Consider the following 23,991-nt stretch of genomic DNA (forward strand, 5'->3'; position numbering starts at 1 on the left):
ATCCTGGCACATAGGAGTGGCTGAAAAAGATATTGTGAAAGGTAAAGAGTGAGGTTTAAAGCTTTTTTTTTTAAGTCTCCATTGCAGGGTGGAAGTCAGGACAGGTTTTGTCAGGCAACAGTGTCCAGTCTCCTTTGCAGTTGCAGCACTACGTCACAGGCTTCACTCTGAGCTAAAATGTGTGGTGTTTTGTCTTTACTGCTCCAATCAGAAGGATTTTCTAGAACCTGAGATGCTTTTTTAGGTGCTTGCTTTCATTTTTCTACCAAAAAAGTATTCACACACAGTTTTAATCTTTTCAACATTTTTCTTGAATTCACACACCATTTTCCATGGCAGATGGCAACCAGCTCAGCTTTCATTCTGCTGCATTAAACAAGCCATGCGCTGGTAACCTCCTAAAATAGACTGTTCTTTTCCTTAACTTAGCAAGTCATCTCTACAAATGCTAGATTAGCTGCCTCTCACTCTCCAGTTACACATCCTAAGATAAGTGTTTGCTTTTTATTGCCATTGCATTGTATTGGTAATGATGCTCATTGTGTAGCTGTTGACGACAATCACATCTTTCTCTTCCTCATCACTGCCGTATGATGATCCCGTGTATCAATCTTATTAGTTCATTCCTTTTTAGCAGTAATTCTTTCTCTGTTTTTTTGTTTTTCTTCCAAAATCTGTAAAGGAAAAGATTAGTTCCGACAATAATACCCCACAATGTCATCGGTAACCTCCCTCAAACCAGTACATCCCATTCAACTCAACGCTGTTTTCCCCCTTGTGCTTGTACTTTACCTCTAGTTCTCCTAAACTCTAGTCTTTTCTAGAACCAGTAATTGCCATTTCATAAATTTCATTGATGTCCATTATTCACTATCAGCCACGAAACATTTCCATTGCCCAGCACATCGAGCATCTCAAAAAAGGCAGACATCTGCTGTCAATACTAAGCTCATGTTTGATCTTGACATCCATGTCTTGGTTACACTTCACACTCTTCTTCTGAAGTACCTTTGAGGTGAAAACAGCAGGCCTGCGTTTTCCTGGCTTACAGTTTTCATTTGGCTTTTCTGAATGTTGGAACATTTCTAGGAAAGGGAAGAATTCTCTTTAGCTTTTCTCTAGCCATCTGGTATCATGTTTACTATTACAACTGCAACTCCATGTTCCACTTCTTTCAGTTTTCAAGTGATTCGTAGAACTCGTTAAGAACTTGCCAACAAAGTTTAAGTTGACAAGCAGGTATTCTTTATTGCGGCGCTGGGAGACACAGGGGATAACTCCTCCTAATGTGTGTCTCGTTTAAGCATCAAACAGACTGTGATTATATTGGTGCTTAACATACATATTCATTACATTTCTGATAAACATCATACGTATTCATTAGTTGTCCGAGAATCGTTTTACATAATTCCACACCTATTTTCGCATGCGCAGAACAATGTGGTAGTGGTCTTTGGTGGTCGTTTTACTTCTTCCAACAATCTTCATCACTTGGCCATTCCTTGAACTCTTGTTCTGGAAGTCTTTGAAGCATGCGCAGTAGATAAATGCTTACACCAACTTAATTAGTTCGGTAAGACTGCTGACATAAATGAGTGATTTCTCCTTGTCCTTCTACTTATCAGTTAATTTCGCTACACCACCTCCTGAACATCTGCTTAGTTTCAGATACTCCTTAGCTACAGTCCTGTTTTGGTTACAATAAATTTTGTATGATGGTCATAAGGTTCCAAAGCTATGTCAGCTACAACAATTTATCTTAGACAAGGACCCTTATTGTGTTCTTTTGGTTGGGCTTTTTAGGTTTGGAAAGTTTTGTTGTTATATACAAAGCCACCAAGCTTAAAGTTACTTAGAACTAAATTTTCTTATTTACAAAAGATTATATTTCATTTTGTACTTCCTTGTCTCACAAGTCTCTCGGATCCGGGAGCACTTACAGATCTTGACTTTCCCAATACTTTGCTTGAGGTAAATTCCACTTGTCATTCCCATTACTTGTCCTGCCCTCCTCCCCTCACCCCCCAATTAATATTATCACTGGAAAAGCAACAACAAACACCTGGTTATAAACGTCAGTTATATTTATTTAATAGTGATCCATATTGAGCACAAAAACATAACGGGACTTGACCAAGTTTCTATCCAGGACAAATTCCCCTCAAGTAGCCTGGGCTCAAGCCGTGTGAAAATGGGTTTCTCACTGCATGGCTTTCTTTAAGATTACCAGTCTTTGGATGTAGATCCTTATTAAGCTTACAACCCTGGATAAGCATGCCTGGAAAACCTTTCTGGAAGTGGCTACTTCTGTTCCTCCAGTTGGTTACTAAAATAAGTGGGAAGTCCAGATTTCTGAGTTCTGTGCTTAAATCTACTACTGACTATGCGTGAGCTTAAGCAAGTCCCTTTATGCAGCTGTTAGTGCCTGGACATTTTATGGCAGGAAGCATTCGGGAATACTCGGCACCTGGAATCCTCAGGGAAGGAGCTCTGTGGCCCCCCTGCTTCCCCATCTCTTCCTGCCGTACTTCCTACCCCTATTTTCCTCCGGGCGAGCGAGCATCTTGGAGCACCGGGATTACTTTCCTGCTGCCCCGCTGACGGAGGCTGCCTGACCCTGCAGCTCCCCGGCCTTGCATTTTCCCCTGGCTTTATTTCCGAGCCCCGGTGCTTGTGTGACTGTGGGCAGCGCCGGGATTAGGCCACAGATCCACCCTCCGCATCGCCCTGGCCGCTTTCCAGGCTCATCCTCACCCAGGCGAACGTGGGCTACGGTCACCTTGGGCGAAACAGCCTCCGCGGACCGGTGCTGAGGGGCGGGTAACGCTCCGATGCGTCTTCGCAGGGGCCGGGGCCCGCTAGGGGGAGCAGGGTGGGCGGGGCGAGGAGAGCGGTGCTGGCCGCCGATAGGTCGGTGGGCGGGGAGGTCGGGGCGGTGCTGGCCGCCGATAGGCTGGTGGGCGGGGAGGGGCGGGGCGGGCGCAGGCTGCGGCCTCGCGCCGCTGCCTCAGCTGCGAGCGGGCGCACGCGGGAGGCCCTGGCAGTGCCTAGTGGGGCCGAACCTCTGGCCGCGGAGAGCAGGTACGGCTTGAGGGGGGACAGGGTGGCGGCCGTGTCCCCGCACCTCCCGCGGGGGAGCGGGGCGGGCACCGGAGGCCTCCTGCCGCTCTCCCGCCCTCCCTCCGCGCGGGGTGGTGGCGCGGGGGCCGCCGCAGCTGGCCCCGGCCCCCGCCGCGGCGATCGCCTCTCAGCTGCAGCACACACACGGGCAACTGCCGTGGCCGCGGGGCGGGCCGGGGCTGCGAGGAGCAGGCGGGAGCACCGTGTGGGGAACGGGGTGGGGGCGAGGAGGCCGCTGCTTAGTGAGGCCTTAGCGCGTCCCCGTCCCCCCCCCCCTCACCACAGCCCGCTGTGGCGGCGGCCGGGCCCCGCCGGCTCCGGGTTTCAGTGTGACATCACTGCGTGGTCGCGTCCGAGCGGTACCTGCCGGGAGAGGTAACGCGGGAGGCTTCAGGCGAGCAGAGCCAGCCGGGGCAGCTCTGAAACACAGAGTTGCTTAAACTTCCAGCTGAGCAAAACAAAGCGTCGTGTTGCAAGAGGGCCCCGCACACCAGTGGAAAAACCAGTCTGAGCGTACCTGTGCACACATAACATGTCCGCCACTCGCGCTGTACGTCCTGCGGAGCGAGGAGATCGTGCATGTGCAGCACTCGTTCTCTGAATGCAGTTTTTGTTCGTGAGCACCCAGAAGGACACGATGAGTAGTCCGTTATGCGTGGTTTTTGTCAAAAATAGCATCGCGTTTGTGACAAGTTCTGCTGTTGAAGCCCTGTTACAATTGCATTTCAGTACTTGAAGTGCTTTAGCATTTGCAAGTTTTCTATGCCACTTGAGGGAAAACTTTGTGTGCTTTAACACAAGTTGCAAATTAAGAAATCTGGAGTACGTGAAAAAGCTGGATCTGGAATTATACACCTTTTTTATGGAGAGGTTCTGTGTGCTTCTCTGTAGTGTATGGATATCAGGAAACCTGTAGCTGCCCTTCAGCCTTGTCAGTGTAGGTGGATGTGCATCTGATCGCCCTTCCAAGTTTTCTTTTTTTCCAATGTTACTTCTATTTTTCATTTTCAGATTTAATTCAGTTAGAAGAACGTATGGCTGGCAAATCGTAATTATGATGCTCTCTGCTGTACTAAACTATGTTTCCTGGTAGTTTGGCAATGCTGTGAACAGGAAAGTTCTGTCTTTTCATTCACTGAATTTCTAACTGTTTCTTCCTGTCTAAACTCATCTTACTAATGTAGGGCAATCATTGCTTTTCTTGAAGACCTTTGATTCCATTTCACCAGGACTTCCTACCTAAGCCTGTATGTCTTGGATATTTTTAATATCTCAGGCAGTTGTGTTTTTGCACAGAGCAGAAATCACTGTTAGGATAATGTCTGTTTGCCTCTTCCCTTTCTTTGAAAGTTTTCAACCTCTTGCTTTCCAGGTGTGCGTGTTTGACGTTAACAGGCTGTGATGTTCTTACACCTGAGCTAGCAGTTTCTGGAAGTAGTCATGGGTGCAGAACATGTTGCCTTGATTGCATGGTTCAGTACTGTGTCATGACATGGTAATATATTCCTAGATTCAACTTAAAATCCCACAGTGTAAGGATGTGCACACAGGTCTGGGGGTGTTGGCACTGGTATAGACATGTGAAGCCATGGGTCAGCTCATGCGTTGTAGCACTTGGGTGTCACCTACCCAACAACAGGGGTTGTTTCCCCTGCTTGCTTTGCTTTCGTAGTGTCTGTGCTGAACTCTTTCCACTCATGGGACAGATTGTATTCTACTGCCTGTCCCCTCAGTAAAAGATGCCCTGGATGCTTGCATTGCACAGATTCTGTTGTGTTCAGTCTGTTTTTCTGTGTGCAATAAACTGTCTTTTTTTGTATTAATTTTCAAATGTGTCTGTTGATTTCTAGTTCTGGCAACTTTTGTCACCGTACTTTACAAATCTCACCTCTTCCTGTTACCATCTGCTTCATGAGGGCTGGCTACTTTTCATTGTGTTTCTTTTGTTTCCGCAGTGTTGCACCAGCAGCACTGTTCAAAAAGCTTCTAATTCCCTTCCTGTCTTTTTCTAACTTAAGTTTCAGCTGTCCTCTCTTTTATACTCATGCACATTATTTGTTCCTTTGTGCATTTGGTGAGAGTGTCTGATGTGCCACCTGTGGAAAAACTGTGGTGGATTCATGTGTTTTACAAAGCTTTGTTTTGTTTTGCCATAGCCTCTGAACAAATATCAGATGGTAGTGAATTTATTTCACTGTTGCCCTACCAAAGAGATTTAGTGACTTGCAGCCTAAGAGGCTTTCTAGTCCCTCGTACAAGGAAGCTGTTGCTGTCATGTTTATCATGACTATAAAGCCATCCAGAATATAAACTCTTAGCTTTTTCTTACTGGATGAAAATAATAATTGAAATAATTAGTGATATTTTGGCACTGCTGAATTGAAGCCAGTGCAATTTGATAATGCTGTGGGAAGAAATAGTCCTGCCCTTCCCAGTGGCCTCCTCTTTGATCTTCCGTTTGTGCCAGCAAATGCTTTTGTACAATTTCATAAGACTGAAGAAATAAATTACATGGAGAAAAACAACCATTTTTCATGTGGGCTTCTTTTCCAAGTTAAGGACCGGGTGAACTGTTCATGGTGTGCAAGCAGAGGATGTTTTCATTTATTTACTTCAAAATTAGCATCTGTAATCCACTCTTAAAATGCCCTTTATTAGAATGTAGATTATGTGAGGTTCCCAAATAGCACAGCAATATCTGGGGGAATGTTAGAATGAATCAATTCACATAGCTGCTTGTGTGTAAGAAACAAAAACCACATTAAGTCTCAAAAGCAGACTATGTTTATTTCTCCTGTTTACTCATGTATATAGGTTAAATAAAAACAAAACCCAAACCCCAAATATGCTTTAAAGCTCGATGAACTCTTTCTGCCAAGCAAAGTGACTAAACAAATTCCTTGGTAAAGAGCACTGTATAGCAGTCTGCAGAATACAGATTTAGGTTGTTGAGCAGAAGCGCTGCTTTTACCCTGAGTATTTAATAATATAAATTTACGATGCGGGACTTCAGGTTTTCAGCTGGTGAGATATAGTCTCCAATAGTGCAATAATGCCTGTTTCTATTAAGAGTAATTAAGAGTTTTTTGTTACTGGATTTCCCAACTAGATGTCTTACAATGCTCTCCTAATCTTAGCCTGTGAGCCATAACTAGAATGTAACTTGGCCTGGTTGGTAGAAAGTGTCACTATAGTTTTGTATGGCCACTTAATCTTACTTCTCTCTCCTAGGTTGCTCTAAGGCCAGAAAAATTGACTGGAAACAACACCACGGTGGAGGTTTACAACACTGTGGTAAGTATGCTATTTCAAAAACAGGGGAGAAGCTGGGAAAGGAGCTGATACGGAATCATGAGTCCAGGAGTGAGTCAGTTGGTAATGAATTGTCTGCAGCTTTGTGTGGGAAGATGAAAGAGCTGAGAATCTGTAAAGAGGAGAGAGCGGTAGCTGGTAGCATGTTCTTGCTCATGGTGAAGGAAAGGAATATGCATGCGCATTATGAAGACAGGTACTTGATGCTTTACATTTTCATAAAGCTGCAAAACACACTAATCCATTCATCATCACCATGTGGTTGCTCATTACAGCATTACTATTTTCATTACTGCTCAAGTGGAAAACTGGGGGGGAAATACCATGTTTTCCATTAATAACACGCAAGTTTAGTGATGAAGTCCAAACTAGAAGTTGACTGTCCTTGACACCATAATCTACTAGCTTTTACTAATTCACTGTACTAGTTTGCAAGAGTGTAAATAGAAATAGTTTGTGCTTGCAAAAAGGAAAGATTTTACTCTTATTGCATATTATACTATGATAGAACTAATCTGAAGTATTTCTAATGAGGTTATTTATTATTTTTTTTCCCTCCTAAAGTGGCTTATAGAAGATGACTATAGAGGATCTCCCAGAACCTTCCTTAGAAGGAGATTCCCTCATTGAAAGAGAAAGGTTCTTAAACTCTGAAACATCTGTTACTTTTTCTGTTGCTGCAGCACCGATGCCTTCAGACTGTGGTATGTACTTAGAACAGAAAATAAATTTGTGATCAGCAGAGAATAGATTTGAGTCATAAATTTTAAGAAAAGCTATCAACTCTTAAATTATTCTTTATTTTCAGAAAAAGTTTACTGCTTATTAAATAAATCCTCTTATTATTTTTGAGGGAAATGAAAGATGAAGACCCATGCTTTTTCTATTTTTTTTATTGCATCAAATTTAAATTGTAATATTTTTTTCCTCTTACTGTTTCTTCTGCATGTCTGTGTGGTTAGATGTTTTTAGGCTTTTTGCATCTCAGTGTACAACTGGATATTGTGTTAAGATGTAAGATTGCAGTCATTTAATGTAATTAAGCATCCACATCACATTTAAAACCTCCAGAGGTATGCTTTTTCTTGTGCTTTCAGTATGTAAACAGTAGACTATGGAGGATATTTCCGTTGGAAGTGTAGATGTTTGTGGTGGTAAGGACTGTGAAATGAGTGTTAGAAAATTATAGCAAGTGTCAAGTGATCAGCTTTCAAAATAATGTTGAATTGGCTTCTGAAATTACAATATTTTAAGCAGGATATATAACATTTAAATGTCACTAGATAAGGATCTTCATAGAAAGCTACAATTATAATATCTTTGAATATTGCAGAAGATGTTAATAGCATCTATACAACTTAAAAACTACTGCCTCCATCTCTTTTTTTTGTTTGTTTTTTCCCATGCATTGATTACAGCAATCAACTATATTCAGGAAACATAAATATATGTAATGTTCTGTCTTTGACAGACTCAGCATTCTTGGGAAGCATTTGATGAGTTAGCACAAGTTGGAAATTCAACAGTTCAATACAATATATTCTAGTACACAGCATGTGTCTTTACATTGTTTAGCCCTGTTCTCATAACTTCTCCATCCTGTTCTACTCTATGTACTGCCAAAATTTATTCCGTTCTTGCTTGCTTATCCCTTAGAAAATTTTTTCATTTGCCCTTCGTTAAACATTTTTGTGCTGTGTTATCTTCTAATAATACTGTAATATCACTGTTACCTGTCCCACTTGGTCTGTGCCTACTCACTGAATAAAAAAAAAATTGCTTTTATAGGAGGTGATTGTCACCTGTGTAACAGTAATATTAGAGAATTTGGATAAAGAAGGTTGAACCACCACAAGAAAAGATTCTTGGTCATTACATTAAGTGCATTTATTTTTCCTTAATACAGCTGTGATCGATGCATGAGAGAGGTGGAGAAAGTAATGTTTTAAAGTATCTAGATGCCATTGTCATACTTTTATGGAGTTTTTTGTTTAAATAGATTTTCTGTAACATTTCTTTGGTTTGCAAACACTGCAGCTGATCCCTGTTAAGCACTTACAGTGGTGGTTATTAATACTTAATATGTTCTCAGGTGTTTTAGCATGTTGATTGTAGCAGTCTGCTAGAGTTGATTTCTGATATATAATTTGGCTCAGGTTTGTAGCTAGAAACCTCCACGGTAGGGTAAGAATCATGCATGTTGTGTAAGATTGTTAATTGTGTTGGTTAGTTCATAGAATCATAGAATATGATATGATACGAGAGCAGGGACATCTTCAACTAGATCAGGTTGCTCAGTTGTCTGTTTACTTCATAGCTTTCAGCAATAGGTCAGCTGTGGTTTATATGGAAGTCAAATATAGATAAATCAGTACATCTGTGTCAGTGCACGGGACTTAGGGAAGAACTGCGTTTTGCATAGTGCTGGGAGATAAGGGGTTTGGGTTTTTTGTATGCTAGGTGCAAATAGGAATTCATGCTAAGTATCAGTGAAGTTGTCCTCATTTTCATTCTTGTTGAATCAAGGCAATGCAGTTAGAAGAACTCTAGGTAGCCAGGGAGCGAGCTCCATTTGTGCTTTTATTTATTAATCGAATTTAGAAGTGTGGTATGCTCTTTCTGAGGAAAGGTTATGATGGTTCATTCAGAGGTACTTTATACCATGCCATACACCTGGATGCTCTATTTTACTTAACCTGCATGTCTGTTCTGAGAGTCTTCCAACTGTGACTGATGCAAGCTGACATTGTACATTCATTTGAAACCTTTTTAAAAGGCAACTCCCTGATCGCTACAGGGGGGTTAAAAGTTCAGTGTTTTCCATGATTCAGTCATTTGCTGATGACAGTAAGTTATGCTTCCATTCCCTCTCCTAACAGCTGTTGCTGTCCAGATACTTTCACATCATTTTCCAGAGTTGGAAGAAATTCCACAAATTTAAATTACAGTATGTGTATATACATGCACACACATGGATGTAAGTAATATGAAATATCATGCTATAATAACAAGGTGGTTTTCACACCTATACTTTGGGTCGCCTGAAGTGATGTGAAGCTTAAAATCTAAAAAATAGATATTTTTTCTGATCTTGGTTCAGTGGCGTAATTTTTAAAGATGTTTGTTACCTGTAGCTGCCATCAGCTGGGATTGGTACATTTGTAAACTATCTGAAAATAAGGGAGGCCATAGAATGCCGGCCTGATTTGTGCATGTGTTGATATTTTGGTATGTTTTATGTAAATTGTGATGGAAGAAGGAGGAAAATACATGTTTTGTAGCAAATGGAGAAATCATGTATGCATTTAATCACTGAGAGATCAAGAGGCTTGTGTGTTCTTGGGAACAGCTTAGACTCAGCAGTCTTTGGCTAGCTTGAAGCAAGAGAAAGCCCTTATTAGCATAATCACTGCACATCTCTGTTGGTCCTTGCCTAAACTTAAAATCAGTCTTGCAGTACCATTGTACTGGTTGCTCATTCAAAGCTTTTTCGGAAGTGTAAGCAAGATGTTAGTATTAAAGGCTAAAATAGAGCAGATGTTACAGAAAATTTTCTAAATTAATTCAACACTGATTTTCCAGTGTGGTTAGTAGTGAAGTGACTCTCTCTGCTAGTCTTTTTGCCTCCGAGTTTGCAAAACTAAATTCATGTTAAAACTTGTACCTAATGATTCATTTTTTTTTTTTTTTAACAGAGTTTTCCTTCTTCGATCCAAATGATGCAGCATGTCAAGAAATACTTTTCAACCCAAAAACATCAGTTTCTGAATTGTTTGCTATCTTACGGCAGTGGGTTCCACAGGTCCAGCAGAATATCGATATTATTGGGAATGAGGTGAAGTATAAATGAAGATATTTGAATGCTTTCAGTGTTGAAGAACAATGGTGACAGCAAATAAAAACAGTTCATTCAGGAACAGAACTAATCCTAAATGCAGATACAGTTTCTGCCTTTTAACAAGTATATACTGATCAGTGTCTTGTATTCCACATGCTGTTAGCTTTCATTTGGAAAGAGAAAGATGATGGATAAAAATTCAATACATTTGGATAGATGGCAGGAACAATGTTTCTTCTCAGAGCAGTTGTTCAGAGACCCTTGGTGTTTCAGTTGCTTAGCAGTAATGTTGATCTCCAATATATGAAGTTACAGTGAAGCTTGACCTTAAGGGCAATGTTTCCAAGGCACAAAATTAATTATAAACTGAAATATATTTGCAACCTGTAATAGTCTACTTTCAGAAGTCACCTTGTTTCCAGTAATTGCATCCTTTCTTACTTTTCTTCTTCTGGATTATAGACTTTCTAGGCAGGTGGGGAGTATCGTAAAGATTCTTCCTACCATAGTAAAACTGTGGGTTTCTTTTGGGGGGGGGGGGGGGGGATTGTTGAGAGATCAGAGAACAAAGGGAGAGAGACTTCATAAACAATGTCATTTTCCTGTTGTTCAGTTAAGCAGTTAACCTTTCAGCATGTGAAATTTATGTTAGAAGTAATGATATATAGAAGCTTTAAAATCTAAACAATGAAGGTTAATGATACTCATATAATGCTATTTATTGCATTTACGCATGTTGCTCGGTCGAGCACTTAGTGTCTGTTCTGGCAGGCTTCTTTGTTATTAGCCATTAAAATGAATCCAGGAGTCAATATATCTGAAATAACTTACTAAATAGTATAGATATTGGAGATATGCCAAAGCTAAAATGTGCTTGTTTTCCATTTGTCTGTCAGATCATTAAAAGGGGTTGCAATGTAAATGACAGAGATGGACTGACTGATATGACTCTCTTGCATTACACTTGCAAATCGGGGGCTCATGGTATTGGTGAGTAAAGAAATGTCATTATAGATGTAAACCCTTAATTCAGAAAGGCTAATCCCACAGACTACTACAGAATTTTTGCTTGCAGTAGATTTTTGGTTTAGTGCTTGGTTTTGGTTCTTCTAGTGGCCTTCAGAAAGGAGGATAAAGAACTGTAGTGCAGTTATGGCTGTGGCATAACTTGAGTTAGTGGTAATAGGAATTGCAAACAATGGTACCAGCTTAAACATATATTTAACATAGCAAAGGCTGTTTTCAGACTGAGGTGCAATCATCAATGAAACTAGAATATTTAGGTGACTGGCTGTTCTTCTTTTTTTCTCTCATTGTGAGCAGGTCAGAAGAAAACAACCTTTGCATTGTTATGACCAGAAGTACTGAAAATACATATTATTTAACTTTGTTTCAACAACCCTATTAGTTTTGATATGTTGTGCTACTTTTTTGCTGACCTGAACCCAGTTCTCCTCTGAGTTTGAGCTAAGTTTCTGAGTGAGTTCTGGCATAGGTTAGCTTTCCTGGTGTTGGCAGATCTTTTAACATAACTTCAGCATTGTGGTGTGCAGTGGGTTTTTTTTTTTTTTCTTCTATCAAATACTAAGATCTGTGGTTTTGATGGGTGACATAATTTACATTAGAGATAAACAGGTAGTATTACTATATACTGTACTAGAGATTCGAGCCCTTTGTGATAAAAGGCAAAGATTTCTGCATCCTAATTCTAAAAAGAAAGGCATAGTAATTATTCTGCCATACATCTTAATGTTCATTATGTATTGCACATAAACATGTGCATGTTTTTTGAGGTCAGATCCATCTCTAATCCATATTTTACAAAATTAACCTTGCAGGTGATGTTGAAACCGCTGTAAAATTTGCGACACAGCTCATTGATTTGGGTGCTGATAGCAGTTTACGCAGCCGCTGGACAAACATGAATGCCTTGCACTATGCTGCCTACTTTGATGTTCCAGAACTTATTAGTGTTATTTTGAAAAATGCAAAGCCAAAAGGTAGGCCTTGTTACTTTAGTTTCATGTAGTTGTCCATATTTTGTTCTCTGTTGACCCTAAGCTGGTGTGTAGTGGTCTTTAAGTGTGGGGTTTGTTTATCCATTATACATAAATAGTTTCTTATTCTTTTAGTCAGCCTCATTGATTTGTTTTTTCTCTTAACCTATTTTTTCTGGTGGTTTATTGCATTGATTCCATTGCTTCTTTTTAAACTTGAGCTTTGTACAAGATGGTAGAAAAGCAAATAGAACAGAAATAAAATAGGTTAATTTTAAGTTGTTGAGGACTAAGAGAACGTATGCGGAAAACCACAGATGTAACTATTCTGGTAAATTCTTAGGGTTTTAAAGATTCCTTAAACATTGAGAAGTATGTTTGAAATGCTAGGAGAAGGGTAAAGGAGAAATGGGGGTTTGGCGATGGCATGTGGCAAACTAGTGACTGAAGCAACATCGATGTGCTTGTTTTTCCCACTTCTTGTCTATCTAGAAGGTTGTGTGTAAGGAGAACTTTAGTTATGCCAAACACTTTGACTTTAGTGTTTGGCATAAATAGATAATACCTTTTGGAATGATAATAGGAAGGACTGGTAATTGGAGCCCTCTCTATGCTAATACAAATGGACATACAGAAATGGTTCTGACCCAGAACCATTTGTTCCTCATTTGGTCAGGATATCAAAACCAGTAAGTAATTTTAATGCTAAAATTATGCAAATGTTAATTTGCGTTACTGGATATCGTTCTGATTGTGGCATTTTGCAGAATGATTTATGTCCTTTTTTAGCTAGCTGTAGCTAAAGACTCTGTCTCAAAATTCTGAAAAGCTGATAGGCTTTTCGAGTATACAAAGCTTGCTTACTACATCCTGAATCATCATGCAGGTAATTACTAAACAGCACTGTTACTGGTATGACATACGTTAAGAGATAACAGGCATAGGTTTGTAACCAAAGACAAAATAAGACTGCGCAGTGGTTAAGTCCACATCACCTTTCAGTAGTGCAGGGTCCATAATTTGCATCAGCAGATCAGGTCTTCTTTTAGACCTCATTTGCATTTGGTGTTCCCATCTCCTCCTGTGCAGTGCCTACAGAAGGAGCAGGAATTTGCTCAGATTTCCAAGGAAACCACTCTGGTTAAATGCCTTGGTGGTTGGTAGGTCTTGGATAAAAAAGAGAACATTTGCTTAATCTCAGAAAATGTATAAATTGATTTGCCCTATGACAAGAAAACAATGCATGGTCTGAATTAATAGAAGGAATAATCTTAGCTCTGTACTTCATCAGGCAAGTAGCAGAGAAGGGAGCACGTATGTAGAAGGCAAATATGCCTTGGATGGATCCATATTGAACTGGAGAAAAAGTGGTTGTTAATGTATTCAGAACTTGTTAAGACAGTGTACACTGACCCTGAGAGACCCCATGTGAAACAGCCAGTACCACAGATGTGTCCTTTTGATTTACTGTTTCCTATATGACTCTCTGCAGTTAAATTCTTGGTACAGATTTACTCCTCAATTGTTACAACAGAGAGCTAGCTTATTCTTAGATTTTTAGAGGCTTTAAATATAAAAATTGCTGAAAGCTTAAGAATTAGCAATGTGAGGTGCCATTAGATGACTGTAATCTGCATGGGTTGCTAATGACAGATCATTGCTGTGTATTAATTTCCCTGAGATAGTTTGTGGGTAGCTACTGGCTAAAATTTGATATATATGTGTTTCTTTTTGTCACGTGTACTATGCCAACTTAGACCTAAAACAAAGCTGTAAGAAAACAGTGTTAAAAACTCCACGCACAAAGCTTGCACATCTGAGGAAGTCGCACTAGTCTAATTAAAAAAAATAATAACCTACACATCAGTTACTCTTTAAAGTAGCAGCTGTTGCTGACTCAGTAGCTGGCAGTAATGATCCATTTTTCTACAGATTGGTTCCCGCGTGTGCAGAAAATACCTGCTTGATAGCCTTATTAAACATGGAAGTTTTAATGGTTAGGTACAACTACACAGCTTCTACTCAGTTTTAAACTGGTGATGGTCTTTTGACATTTGGTATATAAAAGGTATCTTTATAAAATTCAGAGTCAATCTTTATTAGTATGTATAAAGCTGACATATATTACAGACATATATATTTATGTATCTTCTATATATGTTGATGTTTTATTTGCCCTCAAAATATTAATTTAGTATAAATACATGAGGATGTTGATACAGTTGGGATATACTTTGTTTATCACATTATGAGAAGGACTAGTGGTTTCTGGGCCAGAGACTGATACTGGAAAATACAGGGAGACTGTATAGCCCTGAGGTGGAAAGTTTTATGTTCCACACCAGTATCTCAGATTGGAACATTATTGCTAATACTTGTTGGCTTTTGGTTTGTGTATTAAATCAGCTGGTGGTGTTAATTCAGGGCCACATACATAATTGGCTTAAACTGACATCTTTCTTGTGTAGTTTAGGAGAGGAGTCAAAGACTAAATAGACGTTAAAACTCCAATCTTCTAGAACAGTAATAACTTTATAGCAGATTGAAAGAGACGTTGGGAACAACTGATGGAAACATATATTATGCTACATCTCTCATAGTCAAATGCAGTGCTCCGTTTTCTGAACTGTCAGTGCAGTACCCTTTGGAGTGCAGTTTTTTGAAAACGAAGAAAATTTATTTGAAAAACAAAAATTGATAGCTCTTACTTCCATCTTGCCCATTCATAATTGAATTAATGTAAAGCAGAAGTGTAGTCCTTTTCCCTTGCCTCACTACCTGCTCACAAAGGAAAACAACTGGTTGAAGATGCATCTCATTTTAAAGTTTGACACCTAGGAGCAATAAAATACAAATTTCTGAAACATTAATTCACATGCAAACATAAAGTTATGAACTTGTTAATCTTAGCACAGTAGATTGGGCATCCTGAATTGCAACAGTTTTGCAGTTAAGTCATCAGTATTATAAAATGAATGAAAGTAAATGCTCATCTTCCAGATTGGTTCATGGTATGAATAAACAGATGCAGATAAGGTTTGTATTCTGTGTAGAATTATTTCTCATATGCATTTAGTGCATAAAGAATGGTGTCTCTGTATAAATGTTAACATAAACTGTCAAAATGAATGTCCTGTCAAGGAATCTGTAGGGTGAAATGTTCATGTAACAGACTTAACATACCTCACCTGTTATGTTTCATTGCAGATGTGGATGCCACCTGTAGTGATTTTGATTTTGGAACAGCTTTGCATATTGCTGCATTTAACCTATGTACAGGAGCCATCAAGTGTTTACTGGAACATGGAGCAAATCCTGCCTTTAGGGTAAGGAGTTAGGTTGTAGATTAACCAAAAGGTGAAAAAAGTACCTGGAAAAACTGAACAATCTGTCCAGGGTTTTGGTTAGCTAAAAATGTGTTACAGGGGTGTGATAGTGCCTGAGAGAAAAATGTTTATAACTCATAGTGCATGATTTCATATGCTTTGTCATACTTGTGTGTTGAAGTTTGTATTTTTGTGTCACGATCTAGTTCATTAGTTCAGATAGCTTTCATAGCATAGGCAGTATATGTTCTCATTTTCAAATGCAATGTTAGAAGATACAGTTGTTTTAAGTGTACTCAAAAGTCGTGTTGCTGATGGTTTGAAGTCTGGAATGTCACTGTTCATACAGTTCATGCAGTTTGTCATGATGTTCAATCTAGATCTCTTCAAAACTACTGTTTTTCTTCTTTGTCTCATTATTTAGTGTGCATGTATGTGTCTCGGATTCTAGGGCAGCTGCATGTTGAAGAGTCTGTCGTTGCAGGGAATACTGCTTTGTAGTTGCACAAGCATTCTGAGCGGTCAGAAGGTGGCTCTGTCCTTGAGAAAAGCAATCCCGTGTCCGTGTGCCCACTTTTGCTTTCTTGCCTCTGTTCTGCCCCTGCCTTGGGCTGACACAAAGATTTGTGGGGCACCTGGTGGGCTGAATTGTGGGACTGATGTCACTGAAACAATTGCTAACGCAATGACTAAAAACTCCCTGCTCAACTTTAACCCAGCTGTATCCTGGTTTTAAGGCACTGTGACTTGAATGAGGCTAACTTTTACTTAAAGAATGACTGTAGGTTTTTAAGGAATGGTAGGTGTTTAATTAATGCTTCAATCCTGCAATAAAGTTCTGACCAGAGACAGTGGGTAGAGTTTGCTTATATGAGGACAGCAGAGTGTAAATGCTGAGTAAGGATTGGTATTTTTGTAGAGTTGAGACAGGGAGATTTTCTGGGGGCTCAGGGAAGGCTGAACTTTTAGTCTGTTTTTTAAGGAAACAAAGCAAATACAGTTTTGTTCTTTGTCATTGCCTCTTTGAGCTTCTGGTAATTTTTGAGTCCAGGAGCTCAGTTGAGTCAAATTTGGGAGACAGAGATAAAATTACATTTCCACAAACTTAGTGCAACTGGCAGATAGGCACAGATCCACACTAATGTCTTCTCTGAAGAATGTGTGGGTCGAACTTGGCATTATGGCAGCCTGACAGCCTGGCAGTGTACTTGCTGTCTCGCCTTGAGTGAAGGTGAGCTGGTGCTCCAATAACTCTGGCCTCGGGCAAGTGTCACATGGGACATACAGGGAATCACAATCACTGGTCTTTCTGAATGGGAAGTGCTTGGAAAGGGCTCTGCCCTTAATTCATCTCTCATGGAATAGTCTGTGTCTAAATAAACCTGAACAGTTTTATTCAGGTACTTATGTGAGATGTCAACTTTGTGTATGCTATACATGCAACATGTATTAATTCTTTCTTGTATTTGGAATAAGCCTCACCAAGGAGTAAACTATGCACTGGGTAAAAATAAATTCTGTGGGAGGTATTTGCTTTACATTATTGGCATTACAGATCAGAATTCTTGCTTACTTTCCTAAATCTGTGTTCATGTACACAGATACATACAGTGTTTGTTTTTTCCCATGTTCTGAATACTAATAATGTTCTTAGGATTTAGTAACTTTTGAAATTGAGACACTGTAAGTGCTAGTTTATATATCTAAGGATGTTTTGGCATCCTTATTTGAAAACGTGGATGTTCTTGTAGTCGTTTGTATCTAGGAAAAATAGCTAATAAAGAGGATTAAAAACTTTCATAAACTGCTATGGTTTTGCCTCATCAGGTTTATTGTGTCACAACACTAAATCCTTTGCTATGTTATGTTTCTACAGAATGACAAAGGGCAGATTCCAGCGGATGTGGTTCCTGATCCAGTAGATATGCCACTGGAAATGGCAGATGCAGCAGCCAGTGCAAAAGAAATCAAGCAGATACTGCTGGATGCAGTGCCTCTCTCATGTGACATCTCAAAAGCCATGATTCCAAACTATGACCATGTCACAGGCAAGGCCATGCTTCTATCGCTTGGCCTGAAACTGGGAGATCGTGTTATTATAGCAGGACAGAAGGTATGATAAGCAACCTCATACTACCCTTGTAATTTCTGGATAGTCAGTTTACTTATCCCTTTGGAGACTCCTCAAATCTGAGGGTCTAAAACTGGAAGGTATGAACTCTGGATGGCAGTAAGGATCTGGTTACAGAAAGTAGGAAGCTAAACAGTTGTGTGTTAAAGAAAGTCACTGTTATGAGAAGCTGTTTTGACAGGCACAGTCTGAATTTTGTATCCATAAACAATTTTTCAAGTCTTCTATAGTACCTCAGCATGGCTCAGCTTTTATTTAATGTATTTGGTGTCACATCAAAATGATGGTAAAAGTTACAGATGTGAGTTGCCCAACTTTCAGTTACGAGTGTGCATTCATGAATTACTCTTGACAGTTTCCAGAAGGCAGTAAAAGAAAACTTCAGTTCTGCTTAGCCTCTAGTAACCCAATTTCACTGGTGCAATACAGCTAAAATTTTGGAAGCAGCAGTGTGCTAACAAGGTTGCTACATGGTTCTGTGGAAGTATAAGAATGCAGTCAGTACTGGCCCAGCTCAAATGTGAACAGCTTTGAAGAAGCTACCTTGCTAAACACATCTTAAAAATGTATTGGAAAAATAGAACATTGATACTGCAGTTAGCGTTCATACCTTTTATTTGCTCTGATAGCAAGGGCTCTGGAATGATTTAAGAGTGCTAGAATTCTTTTAAGATCTCAGATATTTCTCTGGTAAATATTAAAGGCATTTGTGAGCAAAATTGATGAGTAGCTTTATCTTTAATAATTTTTCTAGTATAACTATAGATTTGTAATTGTCACATTGGAGGTGTAGTAAAGTGAACTCCACTGAGAGGGCAGAGCAGCTTCCCTCTGCTTTGGTGTGCTTGAAGTTGGGTCAGGGAAAGAGAAGGGATCACTAGCTATGCAGAAGGGATTTTAACTGCAGTACGTACAGGAAGCTGCTTATTCTTTAAGAAGTTCATGGAAGTTTCTTTTATAGAAAGCCATTGCCCAGTGAAAGCAGTGAGAATGTAACTGCAAGTCAGCTGAGGCTTTATAGCAGGAAAGGGAAGAAATTAGTCCTTGTTTATCCTTACTCCAAGTAAGGCCCACAGAACTGTACTGTAACATGCCACGTATGGGTAAAGCTTCCTGGGTCTGGGTATGTGTTTTTAAATTGAGTATGCTATTACAGTGTTTTTTAAGAAGTTGTTGGAAGCTGTTTTCCTGCTGCCAAAGGCCAGCAGGGCTTTCCAGCTTGCTTTTATTTTTAAGGGAGCCAAAGCTGTCATACAGCAGGTGGGAAGGAGGAATGTGACTGCGCTTTTTGGTCTTCCTTTTCCATGTTTGCTTTCCTCCCTTCCTTTCTTTGTGTGAGAGTGTGAGAGGAGCTGTTCTGCATTACTCCCACATTGCTTCCCACCCACTTTCTTCATTTGTCTGAATGGAGAAGTTGATCTCAGCCCTGTCTTCCCCTCCCCCTGGATACTCATAACTGTGTGCAGGATAGGGCAAGAGTGAGAACAGGATGATGAAAATTGTGCCCTGTTCTTAACCTCCTCTTGGATCAGTTTTGATTTCCAGAATACGGAAGCTGGGATGAAGGCACTGGAATGCAGCATTTTTATGAACAGTATTTATGGATTCCTGTTCTCTTCCCTGCTTCTGCAGTCTCCTAATGCATCAGCTTTAAGTGCAGCTGGATAGCCAAAGAGTAGATGCCCAAGGGAGAATGGATTCCTCTCTTGATTCCTACTGTGGCTGTCATTGGAATTGTCTTACAGGGTAGGAAGCTGCGTAAGCAGGTGTTCACGTGTACGTGACTTGGGGGCCCCCAGTTTCACTGGCTGCTCCTGTGCTAGAGTACATGTTAGCTGAATGGACACTCCATGAAATGTGAGTGCAAGGAAACTAGTAGCTGGAAGAAAACTCTTTTTCTCATTCCTGCTGTCCTCTGCTCCTTGCTTGCACAAGTCCCAGGGCTCATGCAGAATTGGAGTTTCAGTGTTGCCATTTCCACCTCCTATTTAAGATGCCTGGTGGTCTCTTCTCTCTGCTCAGTAAGTGCCCTTTGGCTGGTGCCTGGAGAGTGGAGGAATCTGTGCGGCTGCTTGGCCAAGCTTCCTCTGGCTGAATTCGATCTTTGGGTTGGTAGCTAAAAAGTCTGGGTCCAGATTAGTGTGATGTACCTGCTTATAACTCAAGTTTAAAGGAAATCTTCAGCGTAGAAGAGGAACAGGCTCTGGATCACATTTATTTCTTTACAGAACATTAAGAAAGAGTAGCTGGAAGGTTTTACAGTAAAGAAAAAGTGTGTCTATTTACTCTCTGAGTGCTGCTTTAGACTGTGAAGTCTAGTAGAAAAGTGAAGTAGAAAACGAACTAATAGTATTAAGGTCACGTGATAATGAAAACTGAGCAACTGAAGGATCAAAGGTTTTTATTACTAAAACTGATTTAAAAATAAAATACAAAAATGGATTTAAATCAATGTTAAATGCATCTCTTAGTTATTCCTCTCCTGTTTGGTTGAAGTGTGTGAGCTTATAATGCATATTTGTGGAGGCCGAGGTCCACCAACAAGACTGGTCTGTCTTGATATTCTTGGTATACTTATCTTCAGAGTATGTACTACAGTATATACTGAAACAACAATGTGTTTAAAACATTTGCTGGCTTTTGAATGTCGTTTAATCATAAGGAGGGAATAAAAGATTTTGGAATCTTTTCCAAAGAAAAAATTTACTCTGAAGTTTACCCTTGAACCTTTGCAACATACATACATATTTATATACTTATATGTATTTGTTTATATACGCACAGATACATTTATAGATCTTTTAACCTAGTATTGCCATGGAATCTCCAGTTCAGCAAGGTATCTAGCCATGACTCTGGAGTTATTGTTGTGGAAGACACTGGAAGTAAAACATCTCATTAGGCATATACTCCTGTACTTTGCTGACTTGGAATTGTGGTTCTTCCTGTCTTATTCTTGTCTGTTGTGAGATCTGTCAATAAGCACTGCTTTTGTTGAATGCAAAATATACCTAGGAGGATTAAGATGTTTTGGAAGATGCATTGGCTGGCATGGAAAGACAGGCATGGCAATAATCAAGGTAGATCATGACGTTTGTATTTCTCTGTTCTGATCAAAAGCTTGGAGATGACTTGCTTTTTCCTTCATAATCTGTACTATATTCTCATACCATGCTTGTGTAACAAAGTCATTCTGTGTTGATGCTTTTTGTGTTAGGTTGGTACATTAAGATTTTGTGGCACAACGGAATTTGCCAGTGGCCAGTGGGCTGGCATAGAGCTGGATCAACCAGAAGGAAAGAACAATGGAAGTGTTGGGAAAGTCCAGTACTTCAAGTGTGCACCGAAACACGGTACAACCTTTAATTTTCCCCCAATTTTTTTAAAAACCTGAATTTTAAAAATAGTTTTGGAAAAGATGAACTTCCTGGGAGAATAAAACAAGATAACAAATTCTCTTGCTTTTCTTTGTAGTGCTTTGTTTGATTTATTCTTCTAACTGTTCCTAGTGGTTGTCTGCAACTATTTGCAAAACCACTGAAACAACCAACCATGCAACATTTCCAGTTAGTTCTGGTTATTTCCTTGAAACTGTGACATAATATTTCCTGGTTTTCCACCTACGTTGTTGAAACTGTTTATGTTGCAGCAATAATGGCCATGTTTCTTTACCTGCTTTGCCTGCCTTTTTAAGAGATGCATGCTTGTAATTGTTTTCTAACATTCAGCTTGAGGTATTTTAATTGCTGTTTCGTGGACACTCATGATATACAAAGGCTTGTGCTTTGTAACAGTGGAGACTGAATGTTACCATTAGGACAAAAAGGAAATACTAATTGATAGTTTTATTGACTTCCTGAATTGCTCTGTTCAAGTTGCTTGAATAAGCCTTTTGGTTTCACTGTCCATTTGAGCTGGTCCTTCCTACCCTGAAAGTGTTTCGGCAGCGTAGCAAGCTGTGATTGTGGCTGAAAACCCCCCTACATTAATTGATGTAAGAGCGAGTAGCCAGAGAGTTTTACTACGTTAGTATTAACCCCTGGTTCTATTTTGGCACATACAATTTTCTCTCCAGGTATCTTTGCACCTCTTTCTAAAATAAGCAAGGCTTCTGATCACAAAAAAAGCTCTGTACGAAGTTCTTCCATGCGGTCTTCACCTTTGGTCAAATCCAAGAAAATAGATGTGACACACATAACTTCCAAAGTGAATTCTGGTGAGTATTGTCTTGTAAGTTCAGACAGGATAGAGGGATACTAATCATCAAGAATTAGCACTAATCCTGTAAGTCTTGGTATTAAAATACTTGTTTGGATTTAGTTCATCACTTGGGATGAAAAGGAGATGTTTATTAACTACTTGTTCTCATTATCAGAAGTTCACTAGCCTGTACAGTGGTACTGGAAGGATGTTGTGTGTAGCTGTTCAGTGATTATAGTGATCAGATGTACTGTGACAGGTTATAGGCTTTACATACGCCATTTAAAAAGTTCACCACATTTGTTCTTGAGCCATTAAGGTAATTTCTGATTGCCTGTGGGATCAGTTAAATGTCTATGTGATTCCATTTACAAAGATCTTCCTCAGTAACTTGAAAGATTTCACTGAAATCAGCGAAAATCTAGACACTAATCTATATATGCCTTTATGAACAGAAATTGAAGAAATTTAATTTATTTTCTGGCAAAATGATCAAGAAACTACTTATCGTACTGTGTTCTATCTGCTAATTATATTATCTGAGTAAAACCAGAGGCGAATGAGAAGAGAAAGGATGCCCTTGTAATAAGGCTTCAGTCTTCTGATTGGAGTTAGAGGCTCAATCCTTGGCTCTGCTTCGGTTTCTTAGTAATTTACTCAAATTACTTGATCATCTGTGTAAGTTCCATCCCTGTGAAGTAAGAATGAAGCATCTTTTCTGCCTGTTAGGGCTCCGAGGTGTTTGGAGTACAGACTTCCTTGCTGTGTACAGTGCCCACCATGCATAATCTGGCCCCGTCTGCCTGGCTACATAATGATGTCATTAAATATATTACATTAGCATTTCTTTTGCCTTTTGGACTCTCTGTAGGTGACTCATACTAAGGCAGCACAGCTTGAGGGGTGGAAGGTACGGATACACTCTCATTGAATTTACTCAAGCCCCCTAAAACACCTCACACTTTACCAGTAATACACAGGGGATAGAAACAGTTTGCAGGGCTGGTGGAAGAAAGGCATTTTGGCAGCATTTTGGATGACTTACATAACACTGCTCTACATAGATTGAGGGGGAAGTAAGCTTTAATTCTGTGTATTTACAACAAGCACAAGATTTAAGCTATTTATAAAGGGACATCTTGCATAAAAAGCTCCTGGGAATAATTGTTTTGTTAGAGTATTGCTCCGAGCAGATCTAAGCTGACTTTTTCTGTTAAGTATTCTTCAGTGTTTGATTCAGTTGTGAACTGTTTGTAACCCATTACACTATAATAAAAAGTACTGTTTCCTTTGTCACAGACCGTGTGTTCCACTTTAGTCATAAACCACCCTTTTCTGCACCACAAAGGTGCATTTGTGTCTTTGTAAATTTTAAACATTTGATACTTTGCTTCAGGTAAGAATCAGAGGGAGTTATGTATCATTTGCCCAGCAGAGTTTACATCCACCAACAGTAATCTGGAGGCTGGTGTTCTTGAATTGAAAGGTCCATTAGAATTAATATGCCCAGCTGATTCATGGGCTGGAATGGGAGGGTAAAGCTGCAGAGGCAGAACTGTGTTTTGCAGTGTTTATGTGACAGATTACATTTCTTTCCTTTAAACTTCATCTCTGCAATACACTGGTTTGTAATGATCCAGGAAAAATGAATATGCTTTTTGTAGATGTGGGTTTTAGCTGCAAAATGTAACTATAATACAGTGTAGAGATTTTCAAATTTGGTTTGTTTCTACTGGATTTGAATAATCCATTAGATTGATGATAATAGGTCTTTTTCAAGTTTTTAGGGAAAGGATTACTGTAATGGAATTGAGAAATGTGTTCTCAGTCACAAACAGAACTGATGCCTTAATCAGGGTTTTGCTCTGATGTCTTAATGGCTAAACCATAACATTTCAAAAACTACAGTACAGCTGCAAGCTAGTTCAGTCCCTGTAACTGAATTAAGCTGAGAGATGTTAAATAAAGATGACGTGATTTATTACTTTTATTCCTTTCATGACAGGGAGGGGATAAATCATAGATAACTTTTTCTTCATTGAATGAGGGTGGGAAACTCAGAAATGC

At 39.6% G+C, this 23,991-nt stretch overlaps 1 protein-coding gene across 2 annotated transcripts in view; it reads left to right on the forward strand.

Moving 5' to 3' along the window:
- Window positions 1-2,965: 2,965 nt before the first annotated feature.
- The window catches only part of CLIP4 (CAP-Gly domain containing linker protein family member 4), a 30,451-nt gene continuing 9,425 nt past the window's right edge, over window positions 2,966-23,991 (forward strand). The window contains exons 1-11 of one of the 2 annotated variants that reach the window (XM_030499621.1): window positions 2,966-3,081; window positions 6,352-6,414; window positions 6,514-6,628; window positions 6,997-7,136; window positions 10,128-10,267; window positions 11,167-11,260; window positions 12,109-12,270; window positions 15,475-15,593; window positions 17,470-17,706; window positions 20,942-21,077; window positions 21,800-21,940. In XM_030499621.1, the coding sequence (XP_030355481.1) occupies window positions 7,010-7,136; window positions 10,128-10,267; window positions 11,167-11,260; window positions 12,109-12,270; window positions 15,475-15,593; window positions 17,470-17,706; window positions 20,942-21,077; window positions 21,800-21,940 (1,156 nt within the window). In that variant the 5' untranslated portion in view covers window positions 2,966-3,081; window positions 6,352-6,414; window positions 6,514-6,628; window positions 6,997-7,009. The remainder of the gene's footprint in view (window positions 3,082-6,351; window positions 6,415-6,513; window positions 6,629-6,996; window positions 7,137-10,127; window positions 10,268-11,166; window positions 11,261-12,108; window positions 12,271-15,474; window positions 15,594-17,469; window positions 17,707-20,941; window positions 21,078-21,799; window positions 21,941-23,991) is intronic. The other variant, XM_030499622.1, reaches the window with a different exon arrangement.

The sequence above is a fragment of the Strigops habroptila genome, chromosome 10 (genome assembly GCF_004027225.2).
Source record: "Strigops habroptila isolate Jane chromosome 10, bStrHab1.2.pri, whole genome shotgun sequence".
Lineage (NCBI taxonomy): Eukaryota > Metazoa > Chordata > Aves > Psittaciformes > Psittacidae > Strigops > Strigops habroptila.